This window comes from Ambystoma mexicanum, chromosome 13 (genome assembly GCF_040938575.1).
Source record: "Ambystoma mexicanum isolate Mex_15411 chromosome 13, UKY_AmexF1_1, whole genome shotgun sequence".
Classification (NCBI taxonomy): domain Eukaryota; kingdom Metazoa; phylum Chordata; class Amphibia; order Caudata; family Ambystomatidae; genus Ambystoma; species Ambystoma mexicanum.
This window is the reverse complement of record NC_090938.1, coordinates 265427252-265447713: the sequence shown is the minus strand read 5'-3', so window position 1 is coordinate 265447713 and position 20462 is coordinate 265427252. Positions and strand designations below refer to the sequence as shown.

Below are 20462 nucleotides of genomic sequence, written 5' to 3'. Positions count from 1 at the left end.
ATGAGTGGGGGCCTGGTGGAGGGTGACCCTGGTGGCGGGGGGGTGGGGGTGATAGGGGACATGAGTGGGGGCCTGGTGGAGGCTGCCCCTGCACTGCTGGGGGGTGGGGGTGGTGGGAGACATGGATGGGGGCCTGGTGGAGGGTGACCTTGGTGGCGGGGGGGTGGGGGTGATAGGGGACATGAGTGGGGGCCTGGTGGAGGCTGCCCCGGCACTGCTGGGGGTGTGGGGGTGGTGGGAGACATGAGTGGGGGCCTGGTGGAGGGTGCCCCTGCACTGCTGGGGTGTGGGGGTGGTGGGAGACATGAGTGGGGGCCTGGTGGAGGGTGACCCTGGTGGCTGGGGGGTGGGGGTGGTGGGAGACATGGGTGGGGGCCTGGTGGAGGGTGCCCCTGGTGGCTGGGGTGTGGGGGTGGTGGGAGACATGGGTGGGGGCCTGGTGGAGGGTGCCCCTGCACTGCTGGGGGTGTGGGGGTGGTGGGAGACATGAGTGGGGGCCTGGTGGAGGGTGACCCTGGTGGCTGGGGGGTGGGGGTGGTGGGAGACATGAGTGGGGGCCTGGTGGAGGCTGCCCCTGCACTGCTGGGGTGTGGGGGTGGTGGGAGACATGGGTGGGGGCCTGGTGGAGGGTGCCCCTGCACTGCTGGGGGGTGGGGGTGGTGGGAGACATGGGTGGGTGCCTGGTGGAGGGTGCCCCTGCACTGCTGGGGGGTGCGGGTGGTGGGAGACATGAGTGGGGGCCTGGTGGAGGGTGTCCCTGCACTGCTGGGGGGTGGGGGTGGTGGGAGACATGAGTGGGGGCCTGGTGGAGGGTGACCCTGGTGGCTGGGGGGTGGGGGTGGTGGGAGACATGAGTGGGGGCCTGGTGGGGGCTGCCCATGGTGGCAGGGGGGTGGGGGTGGTGGGAGACATGGGTGGGGGCCTGGTGGAGGGTGCCCCTGGTGGCTGGGGTGTGGGGGTGGTGGGAGACATGAGTGGGGGCCTGGTGGATGGTGCCCCTGCACTGCTGGGGTGTGGGGGTGGTGGGAGACATGAGTGGGGGCCTGGTGGAGGGTGACCCTGGTGGCTGGGGGGTGGGGGTGGTGGGAGACATGGGTGGGGGCCTGGTGGAGGGTGCCCCTGGTGGCTGGGGTGTGGGGGTGGTGGGAGACATGGGTGGGGGCCTGGTGGAGGGTGCCCCTGCACTGCTGGGGGTGTGGGGGTGGTGGGAGACATGAGTGGGGGCCTGGTGGAGGGTGACCCTGGTGGCTGGGGGGTGGGGGTGGTGGGAGACATGAGTGGGGGCCTGGTGGAGGCTGCCCCTGCACTGCTGGGGTGTGGGGGTGGTGGGAGACATGGGTGGGGGCCTGGTGGAGGGTGCCCCTGCACTGCTGGGGGGTGGGGGTGGTGGGAGACATGGGTGGGTGCCTGGTGGAGGGTGCCCCTGCACTGCTGGGGGGTGGGGGTGGTGGGAGACATGAGTGGGGGCCTGGTGGAGGGTGTCCCTGCACTGCTGGGGGGTGGGGGTGGTGGGAGACATGAGTGGGGGCCTGGTGGAGGGTGACCCTGGTGGCTGGGGGGTGGGGGTGGTGGGAGACATGAGTGGGGGCCTGGTGGGGGCTGCCCATGGTGGCAGGGGGGTGGGGGTGGTGGGAGACATGCGTGGGGGCCTGGTGGAGGCTGCCCCTGCACTGCTGGGGTGTGGGGGTGGTGGGAGACATGGGTGGGGGCCTGGTGGAGGGTGCCCCTGCACTGCTGGGGGGTGGGGGTGGTGGGAGACATGGGTGGGTGCCTGGTGGAGGGTGCCCCTGCACTGCTGGGGGGTGGGGGTGGTGGGAGACATGAGTGGGGGCCTGGTGGAGGGTGTCCCTGCACTGCTGGGGGGTGGGGGTGGTAGGAGACATGAGTGGGGGCCTGGTGGAGGGTGACCCTGGTGGCTGGGGGGTGGGGGTGGTGGGAGACATGAGTGGGGGCCTGGTGGGGGCTGCCCATGGTGGCAGGGGGATGGGGGTGGTGGGAGACATGAGTGGGGGCCTGGTGGAGGCTGCCCCTGCACTGCTGGGGTGTGGGGGTGGTGGGAGACATGGGTGGGGGCCTGGTGGAGGGTGCCCCTGCACTGCTGGGGGGTGGGGGTGGTGGGAGACATGAGTGGGGGCCTGGTGGAGGGTGACCCTGGTGGCTGGGGGGTGGGGGTGGTGGGAGACATGAGTGGGGGCCTGGTGGAGGCTGCCCCTGCACTGCTGGGGGGTGGGGGTGCAGGGGGACATGGATGGGGGCCTGGTGGAGGGTGCCCCTGGTGGCGGGGGGGTGGGGGTGATAGGGGACATGAGTGGGGGCCTGGTGGAGGTTGACCCTGCACTGCTGGGGGGTGGGGGTGGTGGGAGACATGAGTGGGGGCCTGGTGGGGGCTGCCCATGGTGGCAGGGGGTGGGGGTGGTGGGAGACATGAGTGGGGGCCTGGTGGAGGCTGCCCCTGCACTGCCGGGGTGTGGGGGTGGTGGGAGACATGGGTGGGGGCCTGGTGGAGGGTGCCCCTGCACTGCTGGGGGGTGGGGGTGGTGGGAGACATGGGTGGGTGCCTGGAGGAGGGTGCCCCTGCACTGCTGGGGGTGGGGGTGGTGGAAGACATGAGTGGGGGCCTGGTGGAGGCTGCCCCTGCACTGCTGGGGGGTGGGGGTGGTGGGAGACATGGATGGGGGCCTGGTGGAGGCTGCCCCTGCACTGCTGGGGGGTGGGGTGCAGGGGGACATGAGCAGGTGTGCAGGGTAGTCCCCTGTTTTGTGGGCTGCCTGCAGGGGCCGTGGAGGGTGTACAGGGAACACCTGTGAGGACCCACCCAGCCTAATTGCGTGTGATAATTCCCGCACACCCCTGTAATACACATACCTGGCCAAATCGCATGTGAGAATTCCCGCGCACCCCTGTAATACACGTACCCAGCCGAATCGCGTGTAGAATTTCCCGTGTACCCCTGTAATACACCTACCCAGCCAAATCGCGTGTGATAATTCCCACGTACCCCTGTAATACACGTACCCTGGCCAATCGCGTGTAGAACTTCCCACGCACCCCTGTAATACACGTACCAAGCCAAATCGCATCTGATAATTCCCGTGCACCCCTGTAATACACGTACCTGGCCAAATCGCATGTGAGAATTCCCGCGCACCCCTGTAATACACGTACCCAGCCGAATCGCATGTAGAACTTCCCGGGTACCCCTGTAATACACCTACCCAGCCAAATCGCGTGTGATAATTCCCGCGCACCCCTGTAATACACGTACCCAGCCAAATCGCGTGTGATAATTCCTGCGTACCCCTGTGATACACGTGCCCTGGCTAATCGCGTGTAAAACTTCACGCATACCCCTGTAATACACGTACCCTGGCTAATCGCGTGTATAACTTCACGCGTACCCCTGATATGCACGTTACCCGCTTTGCGTTCCTTGTTTGGCAGCCCTGTGGACTGGTCCAGGGTTAGCGCTGCCCTTTGCGATGATTTAGCGATTTTGATGGCTTTTCCTTGCGTGAGGGCGTTCTTGGGGGCGTTACTGGCGCTGCTGCAGGTTCGCTGCGATACTCTGCGCCACGGCTGGTTTGGGAGCCTAAAATCCATGAATACGCTGTGCGCGGAAATCGGTTTTAGCGCACGAACCTGGCGCAGACAATCGCACGCGGACACTCTGCGCCAGCCGCTTGCGACACTTTTCTGCGAAATTCTATGAATTACCCTGAATAATGAATCCTACAAAGAAATACATATTGAAGAAAACTTAAGGGAAACAACTGAAATAATTCAAGAGTCACCAGAAACTGGTCAATTTGAACTTCTAGATCCTGCTGCAGTATCCAATAATTTAGACCATTATACAATTCATCCATTACCTTCTAATGACAGCATAGATGATGCACTAGAAAAGTACCAAATGCGACAAACCAAAGGATCACCAATGAGCATATGGGAAAAAAGTATAGACGCACCTGCTTTTCCTCTACTATTTCCTACTGGCAAAGGAGGAAGGTATGATGACAGACTCACTCAGATAACAACATCAGAATACCGCTCATTACGAAAGTATTCTGAAGATTCCAGATTTAGACAAAATGTGGAATACATATTCCACCTTCTATTTGAAAGTGAACTAGCAACTCTATGTTACGGAGTTGCACACATATTGAAATCAGGAACCCACTTTCAAAATATGTCAGCTATGCAATTAATACAAAAAGTGCAAGAAAAATATGAGGTTTTACAATCAAGCATTACAAACCTGTTTGCAAACATGCGTGGTACAGAAGAAAACTGGGTCCGACGTCACAGAGATGTATGTTGTATGATCAGAAACCTTGGACCACCCACTTGGTTTGTTACATTAAGTTGTGCAGAATATGCATGGGAAGATTTACACGATTTCCTACGCATATCAAACAAAAACAAAACAAACAGATATACTAACACCTGGTGAACTTTGCTCTCTAGATCCTGTTAATGTTTTAAGATATTTCCACCATCGTTTCATTGCTATGCTACACTTTATTTGTAATAAAACTGTTCCTCCCCTCGGAGAAGTGCAACACTTTTTTTGGAGAAAAAAATACCAAGCCAAAGGTGCACCACATATACACATGCTTTTATCGATTAAAGATGCTCCTAAATTTGGTTAGGGCAGTGATGCCACTGTTTTGTAGTTCATCCAAAAATATGTCACTTGTGAAATCCCTTCACAAACGAGACATAGTGACCTTCATGCACATATTGTGCAATTTCAAAGACACAAATGTGGCAAATATTGTTGTTACAAATACAAAAACAAAGTGAAATACTACACCAAATGCTGCTTTGGTTTCCCTAGACTAGTTACAGAAACAGGGAAAGTGAACAACTTCATGTCTTCAGTTAGACATAGTGTTAACGGTAAATCACCTAAGAACACATATTACATAAAAAGAACAGAAGAATCAAAATATATAAATGATTACAATGTAATCATAGCCCTCTTATGGAATGCAAGCATAGATGTGCAGTACATTGCAGACAATTCCACTGCAGTTGCACGATATGTTACAGACTACTTAACAAAAGCTGAAAAAACAGAGCTTCAAGACCTCTGGAATGGCTTATCATCAGACAAATCAATATCTCAGAAATTGTACAGCTTAGGCATAAAAATGTTCTCTCATAGAGAATGTGGCCCCTATGAAGCTGCAGATCGTTTAACCGGTACTGCTTTGTATGGAAAATCTGAAAATATAGTATGGCTAAGTCTTGGTCCTACTAAATATAGAAGGCAGCTTAGTGAAACTTACCAAACGAAGCTTAATTAATCACATCAAATTTTAATTAAAAACTCCTCAACAGAAAGAACTATATTACATGTCCCTGCTACAACTTTTTAAACCATGGAGGAAAGAAGAAGAGATACTAGATAACTATGACTCCTATGAAGACGCTCTCAAAGCAAATGAAAGCACTATCACCGATGTAAACTTTACGCAGTACAAAACAATGTTGCACAATGAACAGCAACACGAAGAAGAACTCCAGGCCCAACTAGATAAGGACACTTCCGACAGTAGTCAACCTTCTGTAACAGGAAGCCAAGAACCACTGGGACAGCCACTAACAGCAAATGAGGCAGAATTAGCTATGACGGAAGTAGAAAACACCATGTGTCACTATGAAAAAGATACAGAAGACTTAACTGTACTACAATCAAAACTTAACAAAGACCAGCGCACCATTTTTGAAGAAGTAACAAAAGAAATTGCACATGGTGTACAACATGAAAAAAAAGAATGTACCTGCCAAAATTACAAACCTATACTGCTATACGTCAGTGGTGAAGCTAGTTCAGGCAAAACATTCTTAATCAAAATAATCAGCAAGTTCCTTCAACAATTGACAAACAGACTGTCAGCTGTTGTAAATGCCCCCACAGGTTTAGCTGCCTACAACATAGGTGGTGTCACTTTACACCGATTACTATTCCTTCCAGTAGAACACCAAAACAAATTAGACTATTGCAAATTTTCTACAGAAGCTGCAATGGAACTACGCAGAGTGTTAAAACAAATGAAAATGCTACTAATAGATGAAGTGAGCATGGTCTCCAACCTAATGTTGGCTTTGATTCACCTCAGATTGCAAGAAGTACTAAAAACAAACTACGAAGAGCTCTTTGGAGGAAAACACATTATTGTTTCGGAGATCTTCTTCAATTGATGCCAGTGAAAGGTGAACCTATTTTTAAAACCTTAGGACACAAACTCTGCCGTAAAACTGTTGGCAGCATAGGAAATGTCAACCTTTGGCAACATTTCCAATACAGAGAATTAACAGAAATCATGCACCAATCTGCAGACCTCACCTACGTATTAGAGTTGGTGTACTATCTCAAGAAGCACAAGCAATATTAAAAACCCGGAACATCCATGCACTTTATGGTGATAACTCATGTGCTACTGATGTTATGGAACAATTAGCGCACAAAAATGTCAATTGTATGTCCTTAATGTCAACTCTTGCAAGATGTTCCAAATTCAATTAAACAATGTTGAAAAAAGAAATGCAAGCAATAATTGAAATTTGCTCCGCAGACAAACTGGACGTACATGGTATGACACTACCCATGTGTCAACAAGCCACAGCAAGACTCAATACCTTAGAAAATTCTGTCTCCAACACATCTGGTTTGGAGAAAATATTAAAATTATCCTTAAACTGTAGACTAATGCTTAAACGTAACCTTGACATGGAGCAAGGACTAGTTAATGGAGCACTGGGTACAGTTGTTGGCTTTCAAACATACCCACGTGACAACAACATTCAGTTTGTCAATATTCTCTTTGACAAACTTTCAGAAGTAAAAAGGATAGGGCGCTCAACAGCTCGATTCCTTCTCTACAAAGACATGTATGTACGCAGAGAACAATTTTCTCTAACTCCCGCATATGCAGTCACCATTCATAAATCCCAAGGTCTTACCCTAGAAAAAGCATTAATAGATATTGGTAACGCAGTCTTTAAAGAAGGCATGTGCTACGTAGCACTATCACGCTTACGTACACTTGAGGGTCTATTTCTAATCAACTTTGATCCAAGTAAAGTAAACGCTGATATTCCTTGCATTTTAAAATACAATAGACTACATTCACTATACACCCCCCATCTGAAAACATATCCTGTGCCAAAAAAATGAAAACGTTGTAGAAGAAAACTAATTCAAACAGAAATGCAACAGGATCTGACTGGAAACCCTCCAAAGAGAGTAAAAGAATCTAATACTTCATCAATTACCACAACCAAAGTATCTCAGGTACTTCTTCAAAGAAGCAACACACACTCCAAAAAAATGACTTGGACACAGAACTATCTGGTCCATTCAAATTTTGAAATATAACTGGTGTAAGTTGCTGCGCAAATGTAGCAATGAATATTCTATTTCAATTGCCACCAATTCTTGACAACATTTACTTACACATTACAGACCAATTGTGTTTGTAAATGTTAGTCCTTCATAGAAATGCAACAAACAATCCTGACAACACGTATAGTGTTCACAGAATAAGACAAGAATTGGACTACTGTGCTGGAATGGTGAAATTCACTATAAACTATAAACTCACAAGAAGATCCACAAGACTTTCTAATGTACTTACTACAAGTACTGGAAAACAAAAACATACCTATAAATGAAATCGTCCAGATTTCATTAATGTGGAAAAACACATGCACTCTCATTAATGTGGAAACACACATGCGCTCTCTGCAACAATGTGACACAGGAGCAAATCCCTGATGAGCGCTTTGTGTCTGTATCCATACCTAATTGTGACTCTGTTCCATTTCAGCAACTTGTACAAAATGCAAACCATGGTAGATTATGTACTACCTGCAATTCAGATAATCGCTCCACCTTACTAATACAAACTCATAGTAACTACGTAATACTAATGCTTCTACGTTGCAATGCAGATGGTACCAAAAACAACTGCAATCTGACTGGATTCACACACTGTCAAGTAGCTCTAGGTAAGAAAACCTTCACAACAGTAGGTATAATATACCACGCTGGAGCCACAACCAATGCAGGTCACTGCTCTGCATATATAAAAAAGAAATGTGGATGGTTCGAATGTAATGATACTCTAAAGCAGAGATTACCAGCAAATCTTACAAATGCTTATTTAATCTTCTTAAAACCAAAATTTAATAACTAATCTGTACTTCAACATTAACAAAAATTCAATTAAAAAAACTATAAACAGAATACACCAACAGGTATCTGACTGGCCCAAGATTCTATAGCAACCAAACAGATAAATGAGTACCACTAAATTATAACAAAACATAGACTGTTAGAATACGCCAACAGGTATCTAACTGGTTCAGAAATCTGCAACAAGCCAACAGATAGAACATTAGCCAGAAACAACAAGTGAACACTGAAAACAAACAAACAAATAGACTGTAGCATAACAAAAAAAGGTTTTTTTTAATCCGACATCCGACATGTGGGATTTTTTTTCCCACAGACCCAATCATTTGAAAAACAAACACAGAAACTGAGCAAAATGCACAGTACACTGGTTTTGTAAACTAAATATGAGTGTCGAAAAAAAGCTAAAATGTCTATTATGCAATGTAATAAATCTTTACGGCGGCCATGCACCAAAGCACCCAAGACGCTAGGCCCTGGCCACAACCACCGCAGCATATCACACCCATGGTGGCTTATAACTCAGTATCACACCCATAGAATCAAAAATGTTAACTGCAGTATGTACTCAATTTTAATGTCCGCTTACACCACACATGTCCTTAGAACAGTTTCAACTTGCCTGCGCACAGCGGTGTCCAGTCATTTGGTCGACTGAAAACTGGTCGAATGACATTTGGTCGATGCAATTTGGTCGAAAACCAAATAGTCAAATTTTTTTTTTATTATATATTTATTTTTCAGGTTTTCGTTTTTAAAAAAAAGGGTTTTTCAGAAAAAAGGGGGTTGAGGGGGGACACCCCCCCAAAAAAAAGGGGTGAAAATAAAAAATAAAATAATTCGACCATTTGGTTTTCGACCAAATTGGTTCGACCATTTGTCCAGTCGACCAATTTTTTTCGACCAAATGACTGGTAACCACGCACAGCACGGACGGAAATACTATCCTTGGGAAACCCCTCATTTTCAGTAATTACGAACATCCTGGACAGCGCGGGCATGGCGAATACATCAGTAGCACCTGCCACCTAAACAAATATAGTATTTCAGCCACCTTTAACTCCCTAAACCTCCCCAAGCACTCTTTTACACCAAAACACTCCCCAAAACTGCATTTCGCCTCTGTTCGCCGCCGCACTGTCGGCGGATCCAAGATGGCGGGCGCATCGGAACAATTTGACGCACATCAAGCCTCACTCCAGCCATTCAGCAGACACGTCGCGGTTCTGCGGACATGACGTGAGCCCATTAGCCAATCGGTGTCCTGCCTGCGGAGCGAACAGGGAAGTGTCTATGCTGAGCAGACATAGATATCACAAATTTTTTTACACCTACTTTTTGAGCATTTTAAAGAAAACTACTGGACGGATTTTCACCACATTTTCAAAAGCACGCTTTCGGGACCAAGCCCCTGCTCCTGCCGCAAATTTGGTGAAAATCCGTCGAGCGGTTTGGGCTGCAGGCGTGCGCAAAGTTTTTCTCCCATTCAGTCTATGGGAAAAAAAGAAGTTTTGGGATCCCCACTATAACTTTTCCCCCCCTGGACCAAACCTCACCAAACTTTGCACAAAAATTTGCAAAGTTTGGTAAGGATTCGTCCAGGGGGAGCGAAGTTATAAGCCGCTCAAAAAGTGCTTTTCCTATGGAAACAGCAACTTAACCATAACTGCACAGCCACTACCGTGGCTGTGTAATAATATTCCACACGTAATTTTGTACAACATTGTCTTTCTCTCTAAAGAGTCAGCCCTGGCCATTTGAAGAAGAGGAAAGTATCCTCGAAACGCGTCACCGAATCAAACGGACTCCATTCTTTATATTCTTTTATGTACACTAAGATGTCGGCCTGTTTTTCTATTTTTAAAATGTAAAGATATTTGTCTTAATTGAAATACAGACTTTATTTCTTAAAATTCCTTGTGTATAAGATTTTGTTTTTCTTATATTGTAATCATATAAGTCATTATTAGACATTTTCAAAGAACCTTTTCTTTTGATGAATCTTAGTATTGGCTCCTTGTCCAAACAATAGAAAGTGTGCAGGGGACGGGAGGGTTCCTAGGTAGAATCTTCTCTCTTTCATTTGTCTTCTGTAGAGTTTTTGTGCCATAATCCCAGTTCCTCCCCGCACCAAAAAATGTAATTCGAAAATACTTATATAATTCTAAATCCTTAATATAAATCGTGGTGTGCACCAGCGTCCAAACATAAAAGCTAAGCAACCATAACTTGCGCCACCACTGTGCACTGCTAAGACTAACACCCAGGACATCAAAAATGACATCACAAATGTCATTGATGACATCACATGTGAAATTAATTTTGATGAAAAGACCCTACAAGGGGTTGTGTTTGGAATGTTGGTAACAAGATGTTAGGGGTGATTGTGCAATGTTAAACATGTAATAACTAGCTAACAATTCAATACTTACTACACACTTGTACTAGTACAAACAATACATATGAAGACCCACAAGGCATACAAATCAGAGGCATATACAGGGAAACTAAAGTAAGGAAGAAAGAAACAGCATCATCAGAAAATGTTAATAGCATTAAACTTTATATTCTATATATACAAATGAATTGTGTGTTTGAAGCCTGCTATTTCCCCATGTATGTGCACCATGAGCTGAGACCAGACCCCAAGGAAATTACTTTAAGAACATATGACCAGGTTAACGCCTAGATATTTTGCACATTTAGAATTTTAATATTCAGAATGTCAGTGAACAAAACCACCTGGCCTAGATATTTCAGTGAATAAAAACAAGTGAGCCAGATATGTGATGTCATCAGTGATGTCATCAATGACATTTGTGATGTCATCTTTGATGTCCTGGGTGTATGACTGAGCGAAAGTCAAAGAATTTGAATGGGATGGAAATATTTTTGCATGTCTGTAATCATGAACAAGACGTTTTTTATTATTTCAATGTTTGTGTATTTATTATATCTGCAAAGTGTTTCCTTTATTGAACTAATGTATTTTTAAGAGTAATTACGCTGTTCTTAAGATATAAGGATAGAATATTTTATTTGCTAACTTGTACTTGGATTCAGTTCCTGAATAATACTGCAAAATTGGTTCCCAGAATTTTAATTGGATATAGTGTTTGTACACTTATTTGTATTAATGTTTTTATTGATGTGTAATGTTGATACAGTTGTTTTAAGGTATTATTATGCTTTTGTGGCTAAACTGTGATTTTTTATTTGATTTGTTAGGTCATGTTCAATAGGGATTTCATCTATAAATAATGATAAACTAGGTATTTTCTTTCTTCTTTGCATAAAGAACATTACCCTTGGTCTGGGCTGAGTATTTTCCGTCTCTTACATTTTAGAAAATGCAAAAGAAATACTGTTTTCTCAGCCCAATAGACGTTTTAGACATCTGCAACTAAAAGCAGGGGAATCTTATCTGTTATGTTAAGTTATGTTATGTCATGCTATGTAATATAGTCGTGCCCAAAGTAAAAAGATGTAAAGCCGAAGCCTCAAGCTTCCCTTACCTTGCAGCCAAACCCTGGACCAACCTCCCCCTCACCTTGAGGGCTGAGATATCCTACATGATCTTCCTGAAAGCTCTCAAATCTCAGCTATTCTCCTAACCCGCAACACCACATGTGCACTGCGCATACTTGTCAAACACAGATCTCTATCACCACCACACTGTACCATTAACATGTATGGTAATGCCTCTCAATTATGTAATTGTACTGTAACTGCAACTATTCCACCATTGCCTTTTCATGACCACAAATCACAATTGTTTGACAAAGTATGCTCTTGACTTGTACCTGCAACAGCGCCTCAATGTCTCTGGGTTGTATGTGCGCTATGCAAATGAAATAAATAATGTTGACTTATACCATGCACCGTTACCATTGGCATGTTCTCCAGGCATTCACGTGGCTCTTTAAGAAAGATGGTGGGGTTAGTTACTAAGGGAAGAGGGATAGGATAAAGGTTATGCTCTTCTGTTGATGCTTGCAGAAACAGGAGAAACTGGCCTCTATGTGTGTATGTTTTCTAATCGAGTTTGATGTGTGCACTGGCTTGTTCTATCCGGATGAGGTAAGGCCTAGTGTCTGGGATTGTATGCTGCATGCAAGTCTTTATTATTTTGGGTGTGTGTTTTGTGCATTTTGTGTGTAGTTTGGCTGGTCCAATGGGCATGTGTGGTATTTGGGAGGTATGTGGGAGGAGAGCAGGAGCAGGAGTGGTTAGTAGAATGGCACTATAAGTGTGGTATCTTGGTTTTCTTTAAAGTTCTTCTAACTGCCATACATTGGCTACCCTGAAATTCTCCTAGGTGCAATACAGTGGCTACCCTGAAATTCTTCTGACTGCAATACATTGTCTACCTTGAGATTTCTTCTAACTGCAATACATTGGCGACCCTGAAATTCTCCTAGGTGCAATACATTGGTTTCCCTGAAATTCTCCTAGGTGCAATGCATTGGCTACCCTGAAATTCTCCAAGGCGCAATACATTGGCTACCCTGAAATTCTTCTAGGTGCAATACATTGGCTACTCTGAAATTCTCCAAGGTGCAATACATTGGCTACTTTCTGGACAGAAGGAAGGTGTATCTGAAGGTGATGGTAGAATTTATTAAATGAGCTTGTTGATACCAAACACCCTTGGTATACTGTTTTTTCCCCCTTTCAATGGGACAGTAGCAGTTCCAACTAAATCCCTTTTGCACCAGCACTTCATTGTATAATTATATAATGCAAAAATTGCCTGTAAAAACGATGGTGGTACATTAAGAGCAATCTGCGTTTCCAACAGCACTAACCAAGGCACCCATTCAAATGCAGTTTTTAAATCTACAAAAACAACATGTAAGTTAACTTTTTTAGCATGATAGGTTATTTTTAACGTGCTTAATACCCAGATGTGTCTAAGCACGGACCCAGGAATCGAACCTGTGGTGCTCCGTGTCATCTTGCTTCCAAAGGCGAGCACGTTGCCGCTGAGCTATCACATACTTTTGGATCAGAAGAAAAAAAGGAAAAACTCTGGCCAATCGTGCTAATCCGAGGACAAAATCTTGTTTGGAGGTGGTGACTTGCATTATTGAAACCTCGGAGATACAAAGGGGTTCACGCAAACCTTTAAAAATACAATCACGTATGTTCTCCTTCTTTTTAATCAAGGCTTACTTTGATGACCTTAATGGTAGTCTCTCTCCCTGCGCATTTTTAGCTGGATGGCTAATCCAGGATATCTGGTATTCCCTGAATAGCACTGCCAGGCTGCAGACTGTGTTTGGTGCCACCTACAGTTCACAAGGCCCCATTGGATAATAGAATGTGTAACACTGAAATTCCAATGTGGAGCTCGGGAAACTAGAATTGGAAGGATACAAGGATCACCAGACCCAAGACTGCAACTGTCATTGCTGGACCTCAGATAAAGATGAAAAGGGGAGCCTTTGAAAACCAGGCATCTGTATGAGCTGCTGTTACAATAAAGCGCTCATTTTCATAAACAAGAAATAGTGTGACCTCTAGCGCAACAACTGGTCGGGTTATTCCAATGGGATTCTCCTTCCTGCAGAATCACAAGAAGGATTTAACTCATGCATGGGAAGATCCTCAGGCATGAGCCTCATTCCTGAAAATGACTGCATGCATGAGGTGAATCCTTATTTCTCTCAGCTGTGCACAATGCTAAGAGCAAGTGCACAGTGTAGTAATGAAAGCTCCACAGCTCTCAAGGTAAGTTGTACTCTTTAATGTCCAGGTCCAGTTCCTTATTCACACAACAGGATTGTAGGGGAAACACTAAGACAAACAGAAGGGAGAAACACTGGGACAGCCCCACACCCCATAAGCACCTTAACTCCACTGACTAGTCCCAACAGTCAATAGTAGAACCTCTGAACCCTCACATTCCACACGATGACACCCTCATCATTCCACTAGCTCATACGCCTACATTATAACACACAGCAGTGAGACATAATGTGAAAAAGCCCATGTTCACCTTCACATTCGGCACCATCTGCAGAACCCAACACCTCAGGATGATTGTAACGGAATTTGCCAAGTGTAGGGTGGCAATGATTTGCACATTCACGATGCTTCCGCTGTCATCGGAGTGGTTATGTATATCCGGTATGTGATGGCGCTGTGTGTCACAATGAACCGGCAGTCATGCAGGAGCACCCCATGTGGACTGCTTTGCACTAGATACAATTCACAAACATGCAAAAAAATGATGAGGAAAGCATCTTTCCCCCAATTACTCTCCACAAGTTCAAGTCAAAGAATGAGAGTGTAAGTGTAAGTAAGACAAACGATGTTGCGCACACACAAAGCCATTATAAACACATACGGTGCGGCAAATCTCCTAAGGGACACTGAATGCCATTCCAGGTGCATTCATTAGGTGGGCAGGTCTCCGACAAGCGTCAAATACAAACTACCAGATTTACTGGAGGCTCTATTAGTTGCTGCGTAGTTCGAGTTCTAGGGGATTCCTGAACGCAACTAGTGCCAGCAGAGCTGCATTATACACTACCTTGCAACCTCTGGTGGGCCCACGAGCACAGGCCCATTTAAAGGGGAAATGAAAAAGGAAAAGGCTCTATTGATAACATGACTGCATTATACATTTAACACAGTTCTCTAAACGACACACCTACGTCTACTGAGTTTCATTACTGTCGGAGGAAAATAGAAAGAACAGTCATTTTTGCAAACTTACGTCCATGTGTTGTTGGCTGGGTTGTAGCACTCCACGGAATCCAGGCATTGTGTGTTTGTTGTGTCGGTATTCCCACCAAGAATATATATCTGCCCATCGAGGCACACTATAGGGAAGTAACTGTGGCATTCTTTCATATCTGTCAAATGATCCCACTTGTCCTCCAGGGGGCTGTACCTAGGTGGGAGAATGAAGCAAGAGGCATTCAGAGAGAGCCAATGCAATCTGTGACTAGATGAGCATATCCAATAGCAGGATCCTCATAATATTGGTAAGGTAATCCCACCCTCCCTATGCACACATGGCTATTGATTGAGCCTGTTAAATGATGGGTGGCTGAGTTCACTGCCTGGTCATAGCAATGCCTAAGATGATAAGCACACCTGCACATCTTCATCAGATAAAGGCGTTTCAGTATGACTGATGTGTATTGGTGAAGTTGAATAAATAAGGGTGGTCAGTTTTCTCAAGCAGCAATTGTGTTGTCAAGTTAAGGTGAATGCGTGTTGGCAGAAGTATTGCGATCCAGTACTAAACAGGAGAGTTGCATCTCACTGCTTGAGCACGTACTTAAGCTTTATCATGGAAGTATGGTAGGGTGTAAAGCATAGGGAAATGAACCAAAATGTTGACCATGTTACTGTGACTACACAGTTACGGCGACTTTGGTGCATTTCTTTTTACCGACTTCCATTATTGCGCCCAAGCAGAGTGAGGGGTGCAGGGGGTTCCCATTGCCATTGTGGTAAGCAGGGACAAGAAAGTTAAAAGGCGTAAGGCTCTGACCCAAATAAGTGGGAGGTACTGACGTTGCAGGGGTAGCAGGGAGTCGACGGCGCATGCAGAAGTGTGCCACCATAAAGGTAACTGGGGTGGGGGGTTGGCTAGGGGAATGCGGGCTGGAAGATCACTGCACTCTACCGTAATTGGCGTCAACATTTTCATTGACACAGTTACATGTGGCAAAGTGATCACATAGATTCAAGCATAGGGTACAATAATGATAACAGTAATAATAATACTACTAATAGTAATAATCTGCATGTAATACAACAGTTGCTACTGAAAATATTTGTAGGATGACATAACACTATATAAAATGTGTTAATATTACCAAACTCACTGCTACACATTTTGTCAAACATTGTACGGATAAAATGATGACTGAGAAAACTGATGACTCAGACGCCCGTTTATTTAGGTCAGTGCATCAAGGACTACATACACCTCTCACTAACACATAATCACTAGCTTGGTTAAGTATGTCCGTTCAAAGACAGTCTTTCAGTTCACAGTACTGGCATGCTAGTGGTGCTGCATGTTTCTAGTGGTGAGCTTTCCTTTAACAGAGTAATCCATTCTGGTAGATGTAAACTTGGTCAACTTCACTTGTAGAAAGTGCACTTAAGCGCCTTACAATAATAATTTTTAATAGTTAAGCTCAAGGAAAACAAGCGCTGTCCAGGTGACATGCGCATGTCTTGTCAACATACCCATTTTTCAATTATGATGTTTAATAGAAGTTGTTAATCCATCCCCAGAATATTATTTTCGATATGGTATTGGATTGTCAATAGCCCCCAATTTGTATTGTTTGTTGATTGATGGGACTATGTAGCAGCACCAAACTGCTGTTAGTACTTACTTAGGGAGGGATAAGATTTACTGGACTAAGTACAGTGCTCCACATAATTGCCACAGTATGTGTCCTTCAGCACATAGGGAGTAGTGCATTGCAGAGTGGTTGTGCTACCAATGACACAAGGTCATAAACGTTGCAATTCCCAGTGTTCAACTCTCAACAGTGTGCGTGTGTGTGGATGTGGGTGCGCGCGTGGTTGCGTGTGTGTGCATGCATGAACATATCCATGGGAGGCCACCCGGTCCTCTCTCCCGGTGCATAGTGAGCAGGTGTTTTATTTGTATTTTATGTAATGTGTCTGCATGTATACATAAATAGAGACACATTAAATTAAATACAAAAAAAACACCAGCATGCATCCTTACTATTCTCCATCACGTAGGACTGGATGGCACTACCGTCCATAGCGTGGAAACGCTGACTGACAGGGAAGGACTCTTCTGCGACAAGTCAGCGAGTCTACGCTTCAGTGCAGTGGCACAGGGAAGTCTTTCAGATTTCCCAAAGGTTTAAATAACTTCTCTTGGACAAACTACTGTTTCCAAGAGCAGTAAAGTGAAATTTACTTTACTTACCATTGTAACTTTCTAGACCGAGCACACCCTATTTTACAAGAGTGATGGAGGGGTTACCTAGTATCCCCTTTGTCTAGTTTCTCATGTAACATTTGTTTGTTTGAACTACCATGGTGTGCCTTTACCTCGGGCTGCGTTTGCAGCTACAGTAAAGCACAATGCTATCTTTGTCAAAATGGCCCTTGGCCTTCTTTTTTCGCCATTCCTTTGTGGAAAGGTCCTTCTTGAGATTTGCTCTGCACGCCAAACCAGGTTTAGTCTCTTTGTTCATTTCACCTTTGTTGGGGTTCATGTGTGAAACCCGCCTCTGGCTCCAGACTGTCCGGGGTAGGCAGGAAGTGAGGGAGGTGCCCGAAACTCCATGTGCTTAGTCTCCTAGGAGACCCAAATGCACTCTGTGGTGATTGGCTGGCTGACTGTCTGGCAAGGACAGCCATCCTACTGGGTGACTGACAGCAGGGCTGGAATGAATGGGAGAGAACTGAATAAAAGAGGAGTCTTTTGGCTTAGAAGGCATAGTCGACCACTAGACGAAGGCACCAAAGAAGAACTTGAAGAGGATGCCTGCTGTAACTCCTGGACTGTTGGTTTGCCTGGTGAAGCCCTGCTGCAGTGCCAAAATGCCAAGTTTGCATCGACCGAGAAGCCCCTGCAAGGGCGACTTCTCCCCTTGAGTTGGTGGGACCAATCAACTCCGAAGTAAGCCACCTGGACATCCAACTCGGAGCTGGCTGAATTTCCACAGAGTTGCTGCTGGCAACCGTATAGCCAGGGAGAGGAACACCAGATTATGTGTGCTGATTTTTAGCTGGCCTAGAGATTTTGGAAGATCCTCCGGACTCCCAAGAAGCAGGACTGACCAGGCCTGAGCCCCCTCAACAGAGTGGGGGACCCCAGAAGCAAGGAAAGTCCATCTCGACAGCCAGAACCTGCGGTATTGCTATTTGCGGTAGACGTGAGGAGCTGAAACACTGAACAGCCACTGATTGTGAAGTTTGCTGGTTGTGATCTTTGACCGTCCCAGTGCATTGCAGGAGTCCCCCAATGTCCTCCCTCTTGTCCCCACACCTGAGGTCCAGGAACAGCAAGATCTGCAGAGCTGCACAGGAACAGAGGTCATCAGCTCCATCTTTTTCTTAATTTCTAACGTACTGTAAAAAGTCTGAGAGAACTTACTGCTTACTGTAGAGTGCTTGCAACTTCTACAACTCACAGGCCTAATCAGCTTGTGGCCCTACATTTGATTCTTCTTTACATAAAAGACTCCTAAGAACTTGTGCAAAGACTTTTGCATTTACTTACCAGAAGTGCTTCATCCTATACAAGAATTTTGACCATTGAGTTTGGCTTAGCCTATTGAATTGTATGAATCTTCTTGGAGGATCCAAAAGTATTTGCCTGCTTCAGAGTATTTGTGGTCTCTCGTTGTTCTAATAATCTTTGCCTTTTACCAACTTCTAAAAGTATTCTAAATACCAAGAAGAAGATATTAATGTCCCCAGGACCCTAGTTATTGAAATCACCTGTGGGTGTAGGTTGTGTCTGTGGGCCATCCCAAAAGGGTCTTTACTGATTTAGAAACCGACAGTGTACAGTATTGAAGTGTATTTTTGTGTTACTATTATATTGATCCCTTGTGAAGTAGGCTTATTCTAACTGACTGATGAATACATTAATAATTGTTTATGCATGAAACCTTGAGTGTAACAGTTTATTTGAATACCTTTAACTGTATATCTCTTTGTAACTCCACTACAGCTGACATTGACCCCTCTTGAGATAAGCTTGGCTGCTTAACACGCTACCAAAACTGTGTAGTACAAGCTTATACCAAAGGTTCGGTTTCCTATACCTGTAGTCAGAGTTGTGTGTAGTGGTCCCAGAGGGTACTGCATACAAACTTTGCCGTACTTGGGCCTTATGTGAGGGAAGGTCTCTTATGTTCCTTGAATTCAGCTCTATGTCATCATCTAAATAATTAAATGGTTTGGTTAGATCACGGTCCAGCTGAACAAAATATTGGCTTGAGAAATATTTAAACCAAGTCAACACAGGCACTAATTGCAAGAACCTTAGCAAGTCTTTAGCAGTTCAAGATAGATGTAATTAGGCCCAGGCTTCTTTTTATGTGCAGTCATTTTAGCTGATGCTATAATTAACCCACACTCTGACCTTGCAGCTATAATTCGAGTTCGAGAAGAAGAAACGTCCTTGAGGACGGACAATAACACACATTTTGCCATTCCACAATGGCTATTATACAAATTGTTAACAGGAAAATGTATTTTACTTCATCTGGCATGGGTTGTCATTGTGTGTTTGATAATTATATCATGAGAAATAAAAGAGTTTAGTATCTGGGTTTTCTATATTCCAAAGGTTAAACAGTTCAAAATATCACGATTTCATGTGACACAAATTTAATTTTAGAAAAATAACTTGGAATCCTCTTTCCATTTCAATCACATTCTCTTGTTAGAACAATAGGAAGCATGTGGTTTAAGAGTAATCGTTTCCATGTTACCAACTAAGGATTTAGTTTTACGTGCAGTTGAAAAGAACTTCAAAATCTACACCAATTCTACACCAGTCCTCCTGCCTACATCTAACAAAGTCCATGGGGGCCACATGAGATATAAAAAAGGTACCGTTGACCGGAGAATCCATTTTAAAATACAGCGCAATCATACTATTTTGTCTGAAGAAAGTTGAATACCTTTCTGCAGTTGCCATTTACGAAGGTGGAGTTTGTAACAAGAGGGGGTACACCGCTGAAAATGTTTTCCTTTTTATCCAGATACATTGAGGAAATAAATTCCTAATGCAAGCATTGAAATCGGCCAGCAATAAGAACACAATTCCAATTTGTTTGACAACCTTCACTCAGAGAAGCATGCAATTCTACTAAACATTCTATGTAAGTCCCAGAACAGATATTAACAGGGATAGTACTGTAACATTACAGATCAAGCCTCTGGCCCCAGACCTGAAAGAAAGCGACAGAACATGTATATTCCTAGAAGACACAAAACGTGACCCTACATTTACATTTTAATTTGTCTTGATCAGGGTCATCAGGCCACATTTGCATCGACCTTGTGTGGATGGAATTGCAGGAACATGATAAGAATCAAAGCCCTCATTATAAACAGAATCCAACAACCATGTTTCTCAGAGAAAAATCTGTGAAAGTTTGCCTAAGTCCAAATCAATTCGTTTCGTTTTTAGACCAGCAATTTACCAAACAAATAATATTTAAAAAACGCAGTGTTAAAGACAAACCTGGACTTAACCCAGTTATGCTGTGCTGGACTCTTT

General features: G+C 45.0%; 1 protein-coding gene across 1 annotated transcript in view; it reads right to left on the bottom strand.

Moving 5' to 3' along the window:
- The window catches only part of KLHL33 (kelch like family member 33), a 710631-nt gene that overhangs the window by 272311 nt on the left and 417858 nt on the right, over nt 1-20462 (bottom strand). The window contains exon 4 of the mRNA XM_069633757.1: nt 14928-15104. Coding sequence (XP_069489858.1) covers nt 14928-15104 — 177 coding nt within the window. The remainder of the gene's footprint in view (nt 1-14927; nt 15105-20462) is intronic.